The 21,541-nt window shown below is 42.5% G+C and overlaps 1 protein-coding gene across 5 annotated transcripts in view; it reads right to left on the reverse strand.

Annotated features, from left to right (window-relative positions):
* bcas3 (BCAS3 microtubule associated cell migration factor) overlaps nucleotides 1–21,541 on the reverse strand; it is a 408,395-nt gene that overhangs the window by 262,011 nt on the left and 124,843 nt on the right. For all 5 annotated transcript variants that reach the window (XM_086216159.1, XM_086216158.1, XM_086216161.1 and 2 more), the window contains 6 exons: nucleotides 21,344–21,468; nucleotides 18,915–19,080; nucleotides 18,724–18,821; nucleotides 10,179–10,279; nucleotides 1,738–1,934; nucleotides 1,248–1,345 (listed from right to left, as the gene is read on the reverse strand). In XM_086216159.1, the coding sequence (XP_086072285.1) occupies nucleotides 1,248–1,345; nucleotides 1,738–1,934; nucleotides 10,179–10,279; nucleotides 18,724–18,821; nucleotides 18,915–19,080; nucleotides 21,344–21,468 (785 nt within the window). The remainder of the gene's footprint in view (nucleotides 1–1,247; nucleotides 1,346–1,737; nucleotides 1,935–10,178; nucleotides 10,280–18,723; nucleotides 18,822–18,914; nucleotides 19,081–21,343; nucleotides 21,469–21,541) is intronic.

Consider the following 21,541-nt stretch of genomic DNA (forward strand, 5'->3'; position numbering starts at 1 on the left):
GTTACATAAATAACCCCATCACTCAAATGGTGTGGCCACTCACGTGGCTGTAGTACCTAAATAAGAAACCTTTCCATCTTCATAATATTGGTTTGTGTTTTTATCTCTACAAATCCAAAAACAGACCTGTTATTCTGTGTGTTACTAATGTTCCTTCTTCAAGCAACTCTGGTACAGGTACAATATAGGTCAGGGCTCCACACTAACTTTTTCCACCGATAACACTGGTGCTCCCAACTGTCTCAATGTATCATTAATGTATGATGTAGGGCTGTTACATAATGGCAGTATCGTGGCAGCAAAATAGCTGCCATTCTCGTCAATACTGCAATTTGCACCAGAAGCACTGCGGCATGCTGCTTTACGAGGAATATGCACCAAGTCTATTCTTGACAGACAGTACATCAATCTGCACAGAGCAGATCGAGCCAGACAGGAAATCCCCAAACAAATGACAGTGAATCCAGTTAATTCTTAAAATATAACACCATGTGTAACCTTCCGATTGCAAAACAGACAGAAAAGGACACAATATCACCACAAACTCGAGGTGCACCAGGTACAAAAAAATTAACCACGAAACAATGACTAAATGTGCAGAATACGAGTGAGTTAACAAAGTGAGATGCAGCTGAAATGCTGGCAGTGAAAATTGCAGCTGTGCGGAGGACGGATGTTATCAGCATTGTAGCCGGAACATGACACAGCCATGGCTGGTTAACCAGGACAGAGGAAAATACAGGGAAGAGCAAGGCTGTGCCAGAGAAGAAACATGAATGCTTTCATTTGAAATGTTGCTTTTCCTGTGCTATCAAAATAATAATGATCATGCACTTGCACAAATGTGACAGGTCAAAATCTAACTTTCACCATCCCAAAAACAGGCAGCATATGTAACTATTTAGAAAGGGCTGTTATGTTTTCAAAATGAAGGCAGAATTTATTCTTGGTACCTCAGAACTGGTCTTCATTCCACCCCTATTGTCTGGCTATGGATTTACACAAGTTCTACTAATAACTGGATAATAAAGGCAGGACCACATCAAAAGTGTGACAACTGAGGCCATCATGATTAGCTACACCATATATGTTAAATATGTATGCAATAAAGGAATACCAGTTAGAATCAGGTGCATTGGCAGAAAATGCACCCACCTACTTAATAAGCACAGATGGAGTTGTATCAAGACACAGAGGAGCTGTTGGACATTCAACAGAGGACAGAAAAAAACATTGTGGGGTCCTACCTGATCCTGCGTCCATGATGTTGGATTGTCCTCGACGATCTGCCACCAGCCTTGATGACCCAGGCATGCTGACTGGCTCTGAACGCAAAGGCTGGATCCTACACATGTGACATATTGTTGCACATTATTGCAAAGTCACTTAAAATACCAAGACCTAAGATGTCTGACTGATGGCATCTGGTCAAAGGAACCTTTACAGACACGTGAGCTGTGTCTGTGAGTATAAATCTGTCTAAAAGGATGTTCTGTAAGAGGGATCCTTGATGTGAAATCTATGATTACAGGAATGATATTATTAAACTTTCTCTTTACATTTCTCATGAATGAGAGGAGCCATGTGCAGTCTCACTCATGATGTGCCCATTGTCATCAAGAGTTAGCCCAATGCCGCTCAGGGTCCAGATTTTCCACTTCCGTCTGCTGTTTTTTTTTTTCCGACATGACTTTCATGCTGATGCAAGTAACAATAGTTTGAATCATGTAGAAGTACCTGAGACTGTGTAAGTCCAGGTCATCTGTATCAAAGTCCAAAAGGGGTTGTTGGGCATCAGACGGTCCTTGGGATTGAAGCACTGAGGAGGAGGAAGAAATGACTGTGGTCTGGCCTGATGGGTGAATGGTCTTAAACTGAAACTGGGGTCCCATCCACAGGCGCCTGTGGGGCCCTGTATGGGTGACAATCTCCACCTGAAAATGCAAGGATAAATTATATTACGTAGCTGAAATGGATACAGGCACTGAATATTGGTGCAGATGCACGTGACGCCTCTGTTGTAGTGTTTTGATGTATGTAGCCTATGTCTGATCTCATCTACTAATGCATCAGCATTTGGCCAAGGACAGAGGACTAGCGGCTGCTCCAAATCATCATCACTGGATTTGACATTACTGTTTGGCATCAATGTATGTGCTAATGCTCACACAACCCGCATAAGGTCTCCAATTAAGCTCGCAGTGCTCCTGTACCACTGAAAGCCTGACGACAATGTCAGACCTCATCAGGGTCCTGTGTGTTGGGAGTGCTGGCGACATGATGGGAAGCCTTCCCTGAGGCTTAATGGAAGTGTGACACTAACAACAGCATGGCAGTGGGGCTGAGGTGAGGCCTACTGGGAAACTAAGATGGCACTGGCATGGCAGGCGTTCCATGGGTACCTGAGCTGAGTGGCACTAATGTTGGCTGAAAGTGGGAAAGGACAGAACTACGGAGTGGGTGACTCATAAACATGGCACTATTACTGCCTCTTCTGTTCTCTGTCTCCTCTTTGACTAACCATCTCCTTCCTTGCCCTCCCACTCTTCACTGCTCCACCACAGTGTCTGATTTTTCAACTCCCTGCAGCACTTAACATGCCTCTTGGTATCTCACCATTCACATTTCATTATTTTTACTTGTCCGGGTATAAGTCTCCCACCTAAGCCCATCTCTGTGCGTGAGTGAGAGCTTATACAACCCTAATTCTTCTGTGTGATACTGTTCACATGTGTATGGATGCTCATACATTTTCAGATATATGTGGATTGTCACAGCTGCGCAAATTAGGCCAAAGGAGGAAGGAGGATTGTCACTGTGTGTGTGTGTGTGTGTGTGAGAGAGAGAGAGAGAGAGAGAGAGAGAGAGAGAGAGAGAGAGAGATTATGTGTGCTTTGCCAGTTAACACCATCAATGTCACGCCTAGCCACCGAGCTAAGCAGCTGCCAGTCTGTGCTCTCTGCAAAAGGACGGAAGGCCCAGATGTTACAGTCAAGTGGCAATTCCAAACCCCCTTCCTCTCAGTGTTTCACTGGACGGAGCCAGTGACATCAGCATTTCCACCAGATAAATTGTTAGGCCTAGTGGCTAAGTGTCTTTGCACACAGACAATGCCCAACTAATCATCAAATCCGCATCATCAAACAATAGTCAGCCTTGCACACCTCTTGAGTTTCTCCTCAGTCGATGTGAGGGTCTAAGGGCAGAGGATGTTGTTATGATGCCATGTGAAGCCCTTTGAGACAAACTGTTTGTGAAAACGGGCTCTACAAATAAAATTGCCTTGCCTTGCCTTGCCTTTCACTGCCAACCTGCAATGCTCATTCTTTTCTTCTTCTTAATTATTGCTGGTGGTGGAACATTAAGTTTTTAGTCATAGAGAAAGTTGTGCACAAGTCATCTGATTGTTGACGAAATTTGAAATAAAGTTTATCATTTGATCTCGCAACAACAGTTGTGTATGAAGAGTTACACTGTATCTGACAAGGTTTTTTTGGGGGGGTTGTTCGTTTATTTGATACTGTGTAGGTATGCAGGTTGTGTGCCAGTTCACTGCATAAACCTTTACAAGAAGTTATGTCCCTTGTTGTATTATTCTGTGTGTTTGTGGACACTGTCACTCATAAATTTATTTACATAATACACAAAAACATGGATCTTTGAATATATTCCTTCTGGATTCCTGTGGATTTCTGCATTGCAGAAAGTGTGTGACATCATTTCCTGTTTCTGTGTGTTGCTGAACTTAGTGCCTTATTTTGTAATGCTAGCTAAAGTTTGATCATTCCTGTTAATTCCTTATAAACCTGACTTATTACCTGCCAAATCTACACAGCTAATTAAATTATTTGGCCTAAGTTTAAAAGATCATCTGTCTTGTAGCGGCGGTCTTTTTGCCTTATAAACTCTCTTTCCAGTCACAACAACACTCATATTACTCGAGGCTCTGGCGGAGGAGATGGAGTTGCTGCCATTTTTGTCAGAAGTTTATTAAGAAATCACAAACCCAAAATAAGTTTCAATTCATTTGAAAGTCTGATTCTCAGTTTGTCCTTAACCAGCCTTGAAAAATCTACAGCCACTTTTATTTATTATTGTGTAGCTCCTTCCTGGTCCTTACTCTGAATTCTTATCTGAATTCTCAGAGTTTCAATCCAGTTTAGTTCTTAAAACAGATAAAGTCTTGATTGTAGGTGACTTCAATAATCATGTGGATGTTGATAACGACAGTGTGGGTACTGCATTAATCTCTCTTCTCGACTCAATTGGTTTCCATCAATCTGTACGTGAACCCACTCACTGTCACAACCACTCCCTAGACCTCGTCCTAACAAATGAAATTGAAGCAGAACATGTACATACAGCTGAAGACCTTGAAAACAGATGTGGCCATCATTCCCAGCAAGATGAATGGGATTTTGCAGGCCCTGAAGCAGAAATGGGTGAATTGGAATCAAACAGATGATCACGCATTCACACCACTGGGGAATCTGAAGAGGCCCGCATGGCAACTGCTGCTAACCCTGGGAGGTATAGACTTCCTTGCACTTATTTACCTTATGTTTGTTGTTTAACCAACTGTACTGCTCTCTGCTCCCTTAATTTCCCCCCACAGAGATAAATAAAGTTTTCTGAATCTGAATCTGAATCTAAAGACTCTGCAGCTGGTCCAAAACATTGCCACCCGTGTGTTGATTAGAACTGGTAGAAGAGACCGTGCCTCTCCTATAGAATGGGAGCCAGAGCCTTCAGCTTTGGTCTGGGATTCCGACACCCTCTACATTTAAGAGTAGACTTAAGACCTTCCTTTCTGATAAAGCTTATTGTTAGGTCAGGCTCAGGCTAGCCCTTAGATATGCTGCTATAGGCTTACACTGCCGGGGGATGTCCCATAGTGCTTTGGGCTTCTCTCTCCTCCTCTCTTTCCTCTCTGTCCTCCTATATGTGTCATATATAAATCATACTCATATATGTTACTAACTCGTCTTCTTCTGCGGAGCCTTCAGGCTCCCCACGTCCCTGTCCATCAGTCTCTTCCCTGTCTCTGCTTCTCGATCTCTGTCCCTCTCTTTCCTTCTGTATATCTGTCTTTCTCCATGATGTGTCCTGCCTTGCTCTCCTGGGGCCCTCATGTATCAACGAGGTTTACGAAAGAAAAACTTGCGTACGCCAGGATCGACGCTCAAGTTCAGATGTATCAACGCGAAAAGTTCGTCGATTCTTGCGTTTTTTCACGGCAACTTAGATGTAGGCGGAAAGCCGATTCTTGCGTTAACTGCACTTTGGTCCGTTGGCGACACCCTGTGGCGAAGTTTGGTAACTGACATTATTTGATAACGGCACATACATCGGGCCCAAAAAGCCTTCCAGCGGGAGATGGCGGACCGTTCCAGGGTGAGTCAGTCGACCCTCAGCCGGGCCATACCCTTGGTGGTGGACCCGATCATTGAACTGACCAATATTAATTTGCAGCAATAGCCAGATTCTCTAATGTCTCATTCTCTAATGACTGCACTCATGTTGCCATAAAAGCGCTGTCCCATGAGGAACACGCTGACATTCATCGTAAGGGTTTCCACTCCATCAATGTGCAGATCATCGATGCGCAGAGGCTGGAGGGATGGACGCCGATCCTGGCCGGGCAGCCGTCATTGCACGCCAGAATTTCATTTTCACAGTGTGAATGGGTAAGAAGCTACTACACGATTCATGAAGCCAGATTAATTTATTTCGTCCACGAAACGTTCCAGAACATTTATCAGGCGGTCAAGCAGCTCATTCATCCCCGTTATTCTCCAAATAATGTACTCCTGCGACTGCAGGACCGCCTGTGTGGACCCTCCCTCTGGATCCGTGTGGGCCGGAGGATGCGCCGCTGGGTCCGGGTGGGCTGGAGGACCGTCCGCCGCTTGTCGGCCTAGTGCTTGTGCTGGGGCCGGGGGACGGGCTGGCCCTAATGCCGCTGGTCCTGGCGGGTGACTCTGAGCCTGCGGACGGGCTGGCGCAGGAGCCGGCGGGGGTGCTGCACGTCGGCGGCATGTCTGACGGATCTATTTCTGTTAAACATTGGTTTATTTAAACGGCTGATTCTTTGTATTTTTGCCTTTACATCTGTGGCAAAGCATGTGGAGACGTTGCGTAAGAAATGGTTGCCACTTACCCTCCAGGCTCTTGGAGTCAGCGTGGGTGGCGGCAACAATCCCCCCACAGAGGTGCTGCCCGTGACTGCTGCCACCCGCTGCTCGAATTCCGTCAGGTGCCCCTCTCCCTGACCCCCACCTGTCTGGCCGGCACTCCTCCGGAGAGCAGCTGTACGCCGCTGGACCTCCACCTTGAGGTCCTGTTCGTGCCATTTTCCATATTGTTATTTAAATTTGGATTGAAGCCAATTGATGACTGTAGTTGTTGCATTTAGTGATTGCGCAGTGTTTAACTTTTGCACGTCCAACCACTTTTTTTTTTTTTTTCATTTGGCGGGGGTGCGTTGCTCCGAGCCCACCGCCTTCACCCTTTTGCACTTCTTACCCCACTCACAACCTTTATTGTTTGTACTGACACCACTGGACAGGCTGTCAAACAAACTGCTGTCTCTCCTTCACCTCCCCAACCAGCTCGCACGCCGTGAACCTCTTAATCTTTGACATTATTTTGCGATCGCCGACAGCGGAATATGAATTTGTGGATTTATAGGTGGGCGTAACGGGGGCGGGCCCGGTCCTCCGACATCTGTGCTCAATTCCATGCTGATTAGGATGTATCAAACGTGTGTGGATTCTGGCGTTCGCACATATTCATACATCCGGATTTTTTTTGCGTACGCAACTCTCTCTTCTTGCGACTGCAAGTTTTTAGTATGAAATCCACACAAGTATTGATACATGAGGCCCCTGCTCTCTTTCCTCCCAACCAGTCAAAGCAAAAGGCCATCCCCACAGGGCCTGGATCTGCTCGCCTATTAAAAGGAAGGTTTTCATTGCCTACGTTTTGAGGCTTTCATATTATTTTTATTGAACAGCTGTAGTAAACAATCACACAACAACAACAACAAACAAGCGTAGCTATTTTATATTTTGATGGTAATTCCCGGGGCAATATGTTTTATATTATTTTTATTAGTCAACAATCCCACAAATATATTATCAACTCAGATAACGAAACAATGTAACAACAAAATACAATAACATAAACGCCATTTAGGTTTCCGTGGTTTGAACCATAACAACAGCAGATACGTTACACTGTTACGACTCTCTTCCGAGAGGTGAAAGATTCATCGTAATAACGAACAAATCAAAGATTCTATACAAGAACTGAGTGAATATTATGAAAATAAAATGTATATTTCTCGCTAGAAATGTCATCAGAATGCTTTTTTAAATCAAAACTATCTTGGAATAAGGCACTTTCATCCGAAAATGACAGGAGCGGCCGCCATGTTTTTTGTTTTGAGAAGAAATGAAACAGTCACATGACCTACCAGCGTTCCAATAGAAAAGAATGGGGGGGGGGGGGAATGTACATATTTCACAATTTTTAGGCCTTTATCGTAGAACTGATACGTTTTGCACTGTGGACAAACGTAGCCTTTTCACGTTTTGACATGAGACTGGGTTGTGCAGGATGTGCTTGATCATGGAGGATTGTTTGGTGAAAATTCATTGAGGTAGTGTGGTGCTAGACCAATTGTACTTGTAAAGTTCATGAGAAAAAAATGTTTGGCACTATACAAATAAAATTGACTTGACTTGACTATATTTTGACATGTTAAGTGTTAACTCAACAATAGCTGGCAGGATATTTATTTGCCAAGAAGAAAGCATTTCAGTGCCTGGCTGATGTGACAAGGAGATACCAAATCATTTTTCCCAAAAAATGTCCAAAAACTTCAGAAAATGTGAAACAATCCAACAACAAAGAACTTCTGCGATGTATACTAAAACTTGTGACGAAAGGCTCATGGTCACAATCTGTTCCTAATACAGTCCAAGTGTGGATGCGTTGGGAACATCCCGTTTGCATGGACAACTGACTCCATAAATCAACCATGCATCAGTAAATTCCCCAACATATATGGATCTTCCAACCTGCTCCAACTAATTTAAAAATATTTAGATATATCCCCCATAACCCAGTAAATATTTGTAATATCACACATCATGTCTACCATCAGTACAACTTCATTGTCTTCTTTGTAAGAATGCAAGGATACAAGATTGATACATTCATGTAAGCTTGGACATTCTGCTCTAAGGAGCTGAATTTAAATTGATCGAACAGACATTTGCCTCAGTCCACTGTTGTTAGTAAACTCAATATCCTTTCTGATGTGATAATCTCAGAGGAAATAAAACATGTTTCCTATTTTCTCATTTTCATGATGGGCAAGCTATTGAGCTTGATGTGTTCTTTCACAAAAAAATGGATCAGTGGAATTATAATAAAATGTTTGGTTTCTTTTTTCCAAAACAAATTAATTGTTTGAAAATATCTCCTTGTCCCTGGCAATCTATCATGGCAGATATAAAGTACGACTTCTGCAAGCTAAATGGGATGCATTTGAACCAATCAATTATGAATGCAATGGAATTATTGATGATGAAATTGTAGTGGGTTACCTGCCTGCATCAAAGATTAGTACTTAGGGGTTAACCAGGCTGAAAAGACCAGAATATGTGTACATGATTTTTTACAACACGCTTAAAAAAATTACCGTACTGTGAAAATGTTCATTCACTTTATGTAACTGGCTGTGAAAAAGCTGCAAATGAAACTCATCTCAATGACTGCAATAAAGACAATTATCACAAAATAGTCTATGAAACCAGATAACTGAAATCTCATCACTGTATATACAAATTCACAAACAAGATCCTATGCAAGTACAGTCAATGAAGGTGGTGACACTGTTCCCATGACCAACAGATGACATAATCCACAAACTAAACAGTTATGTCCTACAAAATTCCCTGACTTTAATAGGTCACATAAAACTTCATTGCCAATGACCAGATGCAAGAAGGCTCATCAGATAACCTCATCTGAACCATGTTTTTTAGAACGACTCCCTTAATGTCTTTGTTTAACGACATCAGAAACAGTTTGTTTTCCAACTACATCAGCGATTCAAATGCAATAAGTGGGATTTGCACATTTTTAGTGTCCCTTGGAAGGCATTCATAGTTTTCCCTTCTGATTTGAAAAGACAGAAATCATTGTGTAACAATCACCCTTTTTACGCAAACTATAGAAGGTGTCAATACTATGCTAGTTTAGTATCATAATATTAATTAATGGATATTAAATGCACACTGAGTAATATTTGTGGAAGCTTAAAAATATCACAGTATGACACATAAATACTATACCAGCCACAATATATTTTATTATCATCTTATTCACTGAACTACTCAATCAAAAGGTTACCTGCTGTGCCTCACCATCACTGCAATGGAAAATAGCTCCATACAGTTTCTGAATTTCTCCTGCTTGCTAAGAAGTGCATGCACAACATAGAAAAAATTTTGATTCACTGATATCCAGAAATAAACATTGTGCATGTATAATTCCACATTTTTTTCACCTTCGTTGAACTGAATCCCCCTGGGGTTTTTTTTTGCTCATACACCTCTCAGAACACACGCTGGCACACAGCACTATGGAGCAGATGTTGAGCTGGTGTAGCTGGTGAAAAGACATGCTCTGCTAACATGGTGGATATGTCCAGTGCTTGTTACAATGAATATAATTTAACTTCAACAGCCGTTGTGTAAGCTCCCACAAGGTGCATATAGAGAGACTGATCTTAATAGAGCAACACCTACAGCCTGCTTGCCATTGTGGACATTCTGGTGTCACTGTCTTTCAACATGCTATTCCATCTGCACCGTAGAAGAGCTTTGTCTACACAAGTGAATTAATGCTGCTTCATTTCAAAAGGGCAGCAGCGAATATGAGACTCCAACACTTGTCTGCTGCACAAAGACTGCTGGCCTGCCAGTCCAGCCAAAACTAAAAGGCCCTTCAATTCTGAATTCACCTTCAGGTTGGTAAATAAATTATGGAAAAACTGTTTACCAGAATATCAGATTAACAAGCACAAATTTGGCATTATTTACTATAACAGATACAAATAAAAAAAAAATAATAAAAGGTTATGAAAGTCCCAGTCAAAATCTGACCTGAGAGAGCCACTCCTCGTCCTCTTGTCCACTGTGATTGGACGCCAAACTATCTGATGACTCATGACGTGTGATTTGGCCTGGGCTCCCTAGAGGTATCCCTAAGAGAATAAAACACAATACACAGCAAATTAACACCTGATGTTTTTATTCTAGAGTCTAAAACAATAAAATATTTGCAGAGTAAAAAAACTCAGAATAAAATAGGACATTAAGGCCTCTTACAGGGAAGCACATCAGTATGTCAAAGCTAAAAGAGTAAGAGTGCTCAAAGCAGAGTGTTGAATCACGTATTACAATTAAATATTTACATAAATCAGCCTGTGAGAGAATATGTGAACTGACAACTAGATATCAAAGTGTGTTGGAGCCATTACAGTTTAGCGAATGTGTTTTTTGAAGCCAATAACAATAAATGTGGTCTGAAGGCACTTTATTAAGCACTATTATTTACAGTTGGATGAGATAATATTTTAATGTTGGGCATATATTTAGAATGATCAAAACCCAGTGAGTATGATATTATTTTGGTCCAACAGGGATAAAGAGGCAAGTCTGTCTTTCCATTATATGGGTGTAAGTCAGTGCATGTGATAAGGTGTATCATAAAGTGCGGGGTTAATAGAAATGGCCTTATTATGTTTAATAGAGGGAGAAAGAGAGAATGATAAGAAACACCAAGAGACAGATGGGGCTCTTCAGGCTTGAATTAGCAAGTGTGCAGAATCAGGCCTAATGTGTAGAGTCAGCCGATCCTCTGTCTCTCACCACTTAGATGGGATTTGTTTAACATGGGAATGGCTAATAAACTTGCCAAGTTCACATCTGGGGCACAGGAGGTGCGGTCTATCTACACATACTCACAAGTGTCAGGTATGCATGCACCTTGGTGGAGGTAATTCTGAGTTTGACACTTACATTGTAAATGGCAATGTAAATGGTGCATGACTGGAGCTGCAACCAATGTAAAACTGTCAATATAATGTAAATATTAAAACCTCACTCATAGTAAAAAAGAAGAAGAAGAAGAAGAAGACGAATGTGCATTATCATTATCTTTCAATTTGACATGAGCATGGGCATGCACACATTTTTTTTTTTAATCACATCAGAAAACAGAAAACTGAATCTTTGTGTTTGTCTGTATATATGAGCCCTGTGATAGACTGGTGGTATTTTCAGGTGCACCCCAACACTCCAGACTTCCACGAGCCTCAACAGGATAAGCGGTATTGAGACAACAGATGGATGGATGGAAGGATAGATGGAGAGAGAGAGAGAGAGAGAGAGAGAGAGAGAGAGAGAGAAAACAAAGCCCAAAAGCCCAAAGCCCAACTTAGTAAGCAAAGTCGTGACTCCCCTATTTCCTACCCTTTTTTTCACTCCTACAGGCTCTCTCTCCCCTCTTGCTCTCTGACTCTTGGGGCCAATAGCTGTTCCCTAATTAATTATTGATGTTTGAAGCAGTTGGTGGACCAGCTCGATCAGGTTTCCTGTGTCAGTTTGTGTGTGTGTGTGTGTGTGTGTGTGTGTGTGTGTGTGTGTGTGTGTGTGTGTGTGTGTTTGTGTTTTGGGGGCTAGACAGAGTCGTAGCCATGCTCCAGTGTAGGGAGCTAGTGGTCATCCTCATGGATCAGGCAGAGATGATCCTTCATGCATGTGCGTTCATGTCCATGTCAGGAGACAGACTGACCGTAGCAGTTTATTACACCCACCCATCATAGTGTCCAGCTCACCAGTCCATTCAGCACTCTGCTTTTACAATGCTCATTGCCTCTTAAGAAAAAGGACATCAAGGCCATTTCACAGACAGCTAAAAGTTTTAAGTGCAAACTTGTTGCACGACACTCGAGAGAGGAGTCTGACTATATGGCTATAAATACAGTAGAAATGTTATAAATACAGTAGAAACAGAGGAAGCCTGTCAAAACATGGAGATTTTCAATGAACAAAAAGATGTGGATATTTCAATCATAAAAATATAGAGAAAATACTGTATGTAAAATGTAAAAAAAAGAGGGGACTTTTGCACAGGATATACTGATCTTATGCATCATGGCCTTACGAGTATACATACACTATACTTTCATTAACAAATAAAGAAAAGTATTGGTTTATGTTGATAATACATATCTGATCATATCATAATTAAGTGTGACTTTTGCCATAAAAGAGATCTGATGAATGTTCGTCATTATTGTCATTATTTTTGTTCAAATTCTTTATAGATATAATAATATGGTTAAAATAAATTGTTTTGCTCACAATAATGTTGTAGGGAAAATGAATGGCCAGTCAAAGCATGTATCTGACAGTATTTGGAACTTCAAACTATTGTGGTGCTTTACGTAACACACAAAAGAGGAATTATAATCCATGAAGGTACAGTACTTGGAAGTATTAGATCCAAGAGTTTGAGGCACCAACAGCTGGCAGACAACAGCACAGCACTCTTTAATACAGTTAAACAGGATTTCACAACTCTGAACAGCTAACACAGCCACAAGCATTTATTTTTGTCACCTTAATCATGAATATACCAATCCTGCCAGAAATGCTAGCATCACAGTCTTCATTGACTATGGAGAGATGGGGGCTTTCCTGTGTTCAAGGCCAGTAGCCAATGGCTCCTTAGTCAGAGCAGTGAAGCGGGGAGTCAGCACAAGAACAAAGGCTGCCTAGGTATTGATGCAGTCTGACCTCCTGAGGCCTGAGGCCAGCAACTGGACAGGCTGATCTCCAGGGATAGATAAGAGCCTAACTACTAGATAGATCTGGAGAGCAGTGGGCGGCGGATAGTCATCTTGTCTCAGCTGTCCCCTTTGCTTGTCTTAATCTCTTTTATTTGCATTTTTTAAGTTGGTTTTATTTTTTCTTCTCTTCACTCCAACCTATCGTATTTGGTTGCCAGACATGCTAGGATCTCTCGACTGCTCCACCTGTCCCTCTTCTCACTTTCTTCTCTTCTCGCTTTCCCCTTCTGAGTAGTACTCTGGCAAATAGGCTCTGGCATAATGACAGACTGGGATAGCTTAAGCATGATATCATTTAAGGCGCATTTGACTGGCAGTGCCCACATTCAGCCAGCATTACACTCACCCCATCCTTTCTTTGCATCTCTTTGATTATTGACACAGTCATGGCACCACAGTTTCTTTTTACCAACATCAAATGTTCCATAGGGTTCACTGCAGCCCCTTTACAGAAGCAATAAAGATATATTGACAAGGCACATGTGATTGGCCTGTCAGAGATACTGAAGCAGCCAGTTAGTCTCCACAAGTAGCACATTAAATGACAAGTTGGGAGGGGAAGGTAACAGCCAAAAGCAAAGCCTTTGTTTCTGTCAAAATTCCCAAGCTGACCGCAGTCAGACAGCAATACATGTTTAATTTTTTTTTACTTTTTCTTTTTCCTTTTTTTGTATCAAAGTGTCAGAAAAAATATTGATGAGAGCTTGATGCCTACAATTTTTTTGTGAAAACTGAATGCCGCAAGTGAGGGTGTGATAACTTAATATTGATCAACTTGAGGTGTCATGATGATATTAACCACATTATGCGAAATTAATTTGAGTGATAAAAAGCAACACATTTACTCACATGCCTCAAAGGCTAATATGTTTCATGGCCAATGTCAGTAGAGACTTCTAGCAACTCCACCTATACAAAAAATTTGATTCCAAAAATACTAAAAACTAGGCTGTGCCTGCTTTTATGAAGCCAGATTGTACAACATCCTCCTCTCAGTTGGTATAAATATTACCTGTGTCTCTTTTTCCTTATCTTTTCTAGGCAGTGCTGCTCATTGCCTTTTTCTGTAGGGCTGAGTGCTCCCAGTAGCTGCTACAGATGGACAGGTGGAGATAGTGACCAAGAAGTGGCGCCACTGGTGCCTTTTATCATCCCGTCCTAGAGGCTCCGGTCTGGCCTGACCCCGGCCTTTCCTATTACTTTCCATGCGTACTGCATTTTTAATCAGACTGGGTCATTCAATATAGAGCCAAGAGACTAGAGACCATGGCCTGTCAATCAAGTGGTGCCACCTCTTAGCTTTGCACCACCTTTTTAGACACATGCTGTTTGTTTGTAGAATTTTTTTTAAACATGCAGATATTTAGCAAAATTATTCTGTCTCATTCTGTAATTGTTTTCAGTCTCCCTGTTTTTGTGCACGAGTAAAGCTATTCCATCTTGCTCTTGTCTAGTTGTCTCATTTCCTCTCTGGCTATCTGCTCTCTCTGGTGATGGTTGTATCTGCAATGTAAATTTGATCTAGATAGCACAATTGTTTCAGCATGTAAGAGCTGTGTGTTTTTTCAATTTCCTATTCAGCAGCCCAATCCTTATGTTCAGCAAAAGGCTGCTGGACAAGGGGCGTATGGCTGTGCTGTAATTCATCCTAAGGTCAAATTGACTCTTTCTCCTGGATCACTTCTCCACTGCATTGCCAAGCCCTGCAGGAAACAGCAGAGGAGATGGCTGGCAAGGGAACCCATGCTGAGAAACAGGATGTTGAGAGCCTGGGCTCTGGAGCAAAACACAGAAATGGAAGGTGGCACTCCAAGAGCAACTCTGTCTGCAGGAGTGGTGTATAGAACACTGGGCCGGAGGGAAAATGGAAGGCACACAGGAGTGGGTTGAGTGCTGAAAAATTATGATTATAGCATTTTGGTTTTGCATCAGTTCACACTTGATTGGTTTGGAGAATAAAGAGATGGCGGTGTTATCTGGCTATTGCTAATTGGATGTAAATGCTAATACATGAATCTCTCTCATTATGCAGCTAGTTCCATTGCCCATGCTGGCAGACAGAATGGTGGAATAAGCTGACGCCCATGCCTGTCACTCCAACGCGTCCTCATTGCTCTGACACTAGGAGAGGCCATTAGCAATAATTTGAGAAAATCCCCTACCAGTTAGACCTGAAGCACTGCAGAGGTCAATGTAGACGAGTAAAAAGATTTGGGTAAACATTGCTACCACTCACCCTGGAGCACCCACAAGAACTAATTACAGATTTTGTGTGTTTATAATTATAGAGCCAGTTCAGCCTATTTCAGAGGGTGGACTGATTCTGTGTGTGGCCATCCATGTGCACTCTGTGCATTTGTGAATTGGACTTTCAAATGGCAACCTACTTGTTATTAAATTAGAGAGACTTTAGGGTGTCAGCTAATTGGCCTGACTACGACATCTTAAAACATTTTGCCAGCTTGTCCCTGAAAAAGCCTTGCAGCAAAAGATGGATTCAAGGTGCAGCTCCAACAGGGGAAAAAATGTTTATGGCATTGCACAGACAATAAAATATTGTATAAAACTGAAGAAATCTCTCTCTTAAGACTCTGAGAAAAGAAATATTTCAGTTGCTGACTTGAGAGGTTTCTTCTCAGCATGTGACACAAATAAGAGGCAGTGGACTGGCTTTCAACAGAGTCAACATGGAACATCAGCAGGGAATAGGGGTCAAGACTTGGCTAATGATGCATACAGTACCTACAAAAACACACATGGCTGTGTGTCTGTGCACAACCAAAATACACACAGAGAATAATTAGAGGATGCCTATCGACAAGACGTCCTGAAATACATCAAATAAATGACTACCATCAATAAATTTTGGTATTGGCTTTCTGTGGGAAATCAATGAATTAAGAGAAAGAAATCATAAAAAATTGAGAAAAAGTTTGTTTTTTTTTTTTTTGTATTGTCTGTTTGAGGTTCATATTCAAAGCAACAAAAAAAAATACTGTCTGAAATTTCTGACAAAAGATAAGACTGGCAAAAACTTTGGACACATATCAAACAAAATCAAACAAAAAAGACTTAGGAAATGTAATTTGATTTTCTTGCTTTGTTTCGAGAATCACTGACGTATGTGAGAATATATTACCCTGACAAAAAGACTGCTGTGGTTATCAGCATAGGTCAGTAAGTATGAGATGTTGACATTGGGTTGAAACACCTGCACAACTACATCTTTCTATTAAGCCCCCGATGATGATCAGCAATCCGAGTCCGAGTTTTCTCGCGTCTGATCAATGGGCCCCCTCTCTGGATCAAGGCCTGGGAGCAGGGCTGGATGACAAGAACCTGGAGGCTGGGCCTGCAGCCATGGCGCCCGCCCAGGCGCAGCCCACAGAGGAAATATGAATTCGCCCTCTAATGGGCTCACCACCCTGAGGAGGGGCCAAAGGGGTCAGTGCAGCGTGGGATGGGTGGCAGCCGAGAGTAGAGACTTTGGCTGTCCGCTCCTCGGCTGCAGAAGCTGGCTTTGGGCACATGGAATGTCACCTCTCAAGTGGGGAAGGGGCCTGAACTGGTGTGTGAGGTTGAAAAGTTCTGGCTAGATATTGTTGGACTCATCTAAACACACAGCAAGGGCTCTGGATCCAGTCCTCTGGAGAGGGGTTGGACTCTCTTCAACTCTGGCATTGCCAGGAGTGAGAGGCAATGGGCAGGGGTGGCAATACTTGTTGTCACCTCAGCTCAATGCCTCAGAAGTGGACGAGAGGGTAGTCTCCCTCCACCTTCGGATGGGGAGACAGGTCCTGACTGCTGTTTGGGCTTATGCAGCAAATAGCAGTTCAGAGTATCCTGCTTTTTTGGATTCCCTAGAGAGAGTACTGGAGTGTCCCCCCAGGGATTCCACTGTTGTGCTGGGGGCCTTCAATGCTCACATTGGCGATGACAGTCAGACTTGAAGAGCTGTGATCAGGGGGAATGGCCCCCCTGATCTGAACCCGAGCGGGCTTTGTTATTGGACTTCCGTGCTCCTCACAGATTGTCCATCACGAACACTATGTTCAAGCATAAGGTTGTCCACAGGTGCACTTTGCATCAGGACACCCTTGGCCACAGTTCGAGATTGACTTCATGGTCCTGTTGTTGGACTTGTGGTCATATGTCTTGGACACTTGGGTGAAGAAAGGGGCAGAGCTGTCAACTGATCACCACCTGGTGTTGAGTTGAATCTGATGGTGGGGGATGATGACGGGCAGACCTGGCAGGCCCAAATGCATTGTGAGGGTCTGCTGTGAACATCTGGCAGAGTCTCTCGTCAGATGGAGTTTCAAATCCCACCTTTGGGAGAGCTTCAACCATGCTCCAAAGGAGGCAGTGGACACTGAATCTGAAAAGGCAAAGCTCTCATTTTGCTGGCTGATCTATGTTCCTACCTTCACCTATGGTTATGAGCTTTAAGTAATGACCGAAAGGACAAGATCACAGATACAAGTGGCTGAAATGAGTTTCCTCCAGAGTGTGGCTGGGCTCTCCCTTTGAGATAGGGTGAGAAGCTCCATCACCTGAGAGGACCTCGAAGTAGAGCTTCTGGTCCTCCACATCGAGAGGAGTCAGATGAGGTGGCTCAGTCATCTTGTCAGGATGCCTCCCAGATGTCTCCTTGGGGTGGTGTTAAGGGCACATCCAAATGGCAGGAGGCCTTGAAGAAGACCCAAGACACATTGGAGAGACTATGTCTCTCAACTGGCCTAGTAACACCTCAGGATCCCTTGTGAGAAGCTGGACGAAGTAGCCAGACAGAGGGAAATTTGGGTTTCTCTGCCCAACCTGACCTCGGATAAGCGGAAGAAGATGGATGGATGGAATTATTCTATATGTTGATAATCCATATAGTGGCGGCATGGTGGTGCAGTGGTTAGCACTGTCGCCTCATAGCAGGAAGGTTCCGGGTTCGAGTCCCGGCTCGGGCACAGGCTCTTTCTTTGTGGAGTTTGCATGTTCTCCCCGTGCCTGCGTGGGTTCTCTCCAGATACTCCGGCTTCTTCTCACCATCCAAAGACATGCAATTGGGGACTAGGCTAATTGGATACTCTAAATTGCCCGTAGGTATGGCTGTGAGTGTGAATAGTTGTTTGTCTCTATATGTTGGCCCTGCGATGGACTGGCGACCTGTCCAGGGTGTACCCCGCCTCTTGCTCGTAGCCGCTGGGATAGGCTCCAGCCCCCCCGTGACCCTTAATACAAGCGGAAGACAATGGATTGATGGCTAATCCATATATATATATATTTTTTTCAAAGCTTTTTGATTGATTACTTTGTGTTGTGCTGCAGTCTTGTATTTTCACATTTAGAAACAGGACGGGATTTTTTTTTTTTTTGTGAAAGACTTGACAAGTGACAAACTTCACAAGTGAGCAAGGTTTGATTGAGATACTGCTTGCCACAACCTAGATAACTTCCACGGATACTGTCCTGTCCTTGTTTGTAGGTTCTCTTGAACTAGTTCCTGAGACCAAAATTGCATCTATTGCTTTCTTACATCGTCAGCTAATTGAGAGTAGATTAGGTGAACAAAATGAAGAACCACATATCCACACACCCATTGACAGAGATTTCTTCCTCTGTTTGACAGATAATGTGTTTTTCCAAATAAGAATCCAAATGCACAGATACCTTACATCAATCTTCAATTTGTCAAAGCTGTCAAGAGTGAACCCCTGAAAAAAATTCTGATCTCAGCATTGATCTGAGGTTTTGACTGAAATTTATGAAAATAAAGAAAATGGTTTCCTTTTACTCACCTGCCAGGAGATATTGGCTGTGCTGTACCAGTTCAGAGGCCAAAACCAAGGGATGGTTGGAGTTGAAAGGTGGCTGCAGCTCATTCCACTGTGGTGTTCTGTATCAAACAGAAATCATCAATAACACTTGATATCAGTGACATACAGAACTTTCCAGTGATAAAGCAGGAAATGTGATATCACAATGTTACCTGGCTAGAGTCCAACAGGCCCTTGGGCATGTGCTTAATTCCAAAGGTGTATCATCACTTATCTTTTGAGCAGTGCCTATAGGCCGAGGCTCTAGAACATGCTCCACCAAGTTCCCATAGCAGCTGATGATGTACATAGAGTCTACGACTGTGTGCCTGGACTGATCTGGGGGAGAGTACAGGAGAATAACAATGAATGATTAAAAATACTTTAATAGCTGTGTTATGTCCCTGACGGTGAAATTTAAGAAAGCAGAACAGTGACGATTAAAACTGAGACATAGTCACAGTACAAAGCTTGAATCTACATTTAGTCCCCAAGCGTTTCAGTGGTTCTGCATGTGAACAAGCCAAAAAGAAGACCCTTAAAGGTCTTCTGTGTTGTACTCCTATGTTGTCTTGTCCAGATTTGTTGTTACCCTTCAAGTTCAAAACATTTAACAGTATAGTTGGAACAGGTCTGGTCATAGATGTATCGCCGCTTGGGCTAAGTGGGCATGTGCCCAGGGCCCCAGAGCCAATAGAGGCCCTTGGCCTTCAGAGTTGTTGTTTTTTTTTTTGGCACAATTTAAAAAAAAAAAAAAAAAATATTGGAATGAATGAGGTTTTGAAAATGTAGTAGGATAATAAAATAATTCCAATGTTTTAGAAATTATAAAATAAAATCAGTAATGTGTGACGGCACAATGATGTACTACGTACGCTGGGGATCAAACGTACAGTATATTTTAAAATGGAGAAGTGGGTGCTCAGTGGATCTGCAAAACGAAAATAAAAGAAAGAAAAAGAAACCAAAAGATGCCGCTTTGATGCAGCAAATTCCAACAATTTCAACATTTTTCACCAGAAAAGTGAGGCAGGGTGATGGGAGTCATAGCAGCGGTGCTGGTACTATGCCATGCTATACTATGGATGTGCAGGCGGTCTGCAGCTGAACTCGACTCAAGAAGTTGTGGACCAGTGGAGGGAATACTTTGAAGACCTCCTCAATCTCACTGACACGTCATCCAATGAGGAAGCAGTGTCTGGAGACTCTATGGTGGGCATTCCTATCTCTGAGGCAGAGGTTGCCGAGGTGGTGAAAAAGTTGCCCTATGCTGCAGACCGAAAATGTAATTTTGTGTGGGTTGTGTGTTGCCCAATGTTGTTATGTGCATAATGGGAAGAGTGCTTTTGCACGCACACTGTTTGCATGTGTAGGCAGGGCCCATGGCAAGTTTGTGTCCAAGGCCCATGGTCATAATCCGTCTATGGGTCTAGTATATTGATTGTTATGAGTTTATTTATCTAACCAAACACAATTTTGGATACAATGCTTTCCACCCTCATAACCCCTGCGCATATTTTGGTGGAACAATGTCATCCTATCCTTCCCCACATTAAGCAAGGTTTATGCTGTTGTTGAGGATTGAAGTGATTAAACAAACCAATATCGTAGCTTCAATTAAACTCACACTATGTCTCAATTTTGATTTTGTTACCTTAAATAGCTTCCACTCATCAGCCATTGGGGAAGTACAGTAACATACTCTACAATTCTACAATTTCATTTGGCAGATACTTTAGTCAAAAGTGACATACAACAGAAGCAAAAATTTAGGCTGGAGGGAAAGCCTTAGTAAGTAAGACAAAGTGCTTCAAGTTTGATTGGCTGCAGGTGCTGCTATCTAGTGGCAGACGAAGTGCCATTCTTTTCTTAATATAATTTCACCACAAATGACCACATCTAATAATTCAACAAGAATATCTTTAACATTCATCACATTCAATATTCAACATTGTTAGTACTAAGTATTCACCAAGAGCTGGATCTTAAAACTTCTGACAAATTCTAACCCTGAGGAAAAAGAGAAGGGTCAGATTTAGGTACATAAGTGTTCCCTGAATAGTTAACTCTTCAGATGTCTCTTAAATGTTGAAAGGACTTGTATGGATTTGAGTAGTTCATTCCATTATATGTGAACAACAGAGGAAAAGAGTCTTGCTAGAAATTTAAAGCCATGCTGGGCTGGGAGCACCAACTGTCTCTCACAGGCAGAGCATAGAAGGCGAGAGGAAGTGTGGACCTGGATGAGCAATTCCAGGTAGGCAGGAGCCATTCTTGTCACTGTTTTGTAAGCCACAAGAAGAGCTTTGAATTTGATGCGAGTTGCCACTGGAAGCCAGTGAAGAGACATTAACAGTGGGGTGCCATGTAAAGTTTTGGGTAGGTTAAAGACCAGACATACTGCTGTATTCTGGATCATCATTAGAGGTTTAAATGTATATGCAGGGTGGCCTGGTAGGAGGGATATCTGGGGCTTAGCCCAGGTTCTAGACTCCAAATTTGTATTCCAAAAAACACCCCCAAATTTAAAACTAAAAAAAAAAATGGTGTGTGTGTGTGTGTGTTAGTGTATGGTCTTTGAGCAGTTGTGAAATGGTCAAACCTTTCTCTCTCTTAATGTTGGGGTTTGTGATGAACCAGGACCGGGAGGAGGCAAAGACAGCAGCCACACAGAACTCTCCTCCACTGGACTTGCTTGGTGAGATCTGAGGGGGTGGCTTAGCTTTGCTTTGAGAAAGGGAGAATACAAAGTTATAACAAAGCTATAGAATGGAATCTAAATGGTTCCATGTTGTGTTTG

This window comes from Aulostomus chinensis, chromosome 10 (genome assembly GCF_037954235.1).
Source record: "Aulostomus chinensis isolate RoL2024-O1b breed Wild chromosome 10, RoL_Achi_v1.0, whole genome shotgun sequence".
In the NCBI taxonomy this organism is placed as follows: Eukaryota; Metazoa; Chordata; class Actinopteri; order Syngnathiformes; family Aulostomidae; genus Aulostomus; species Aulostomus chinensis.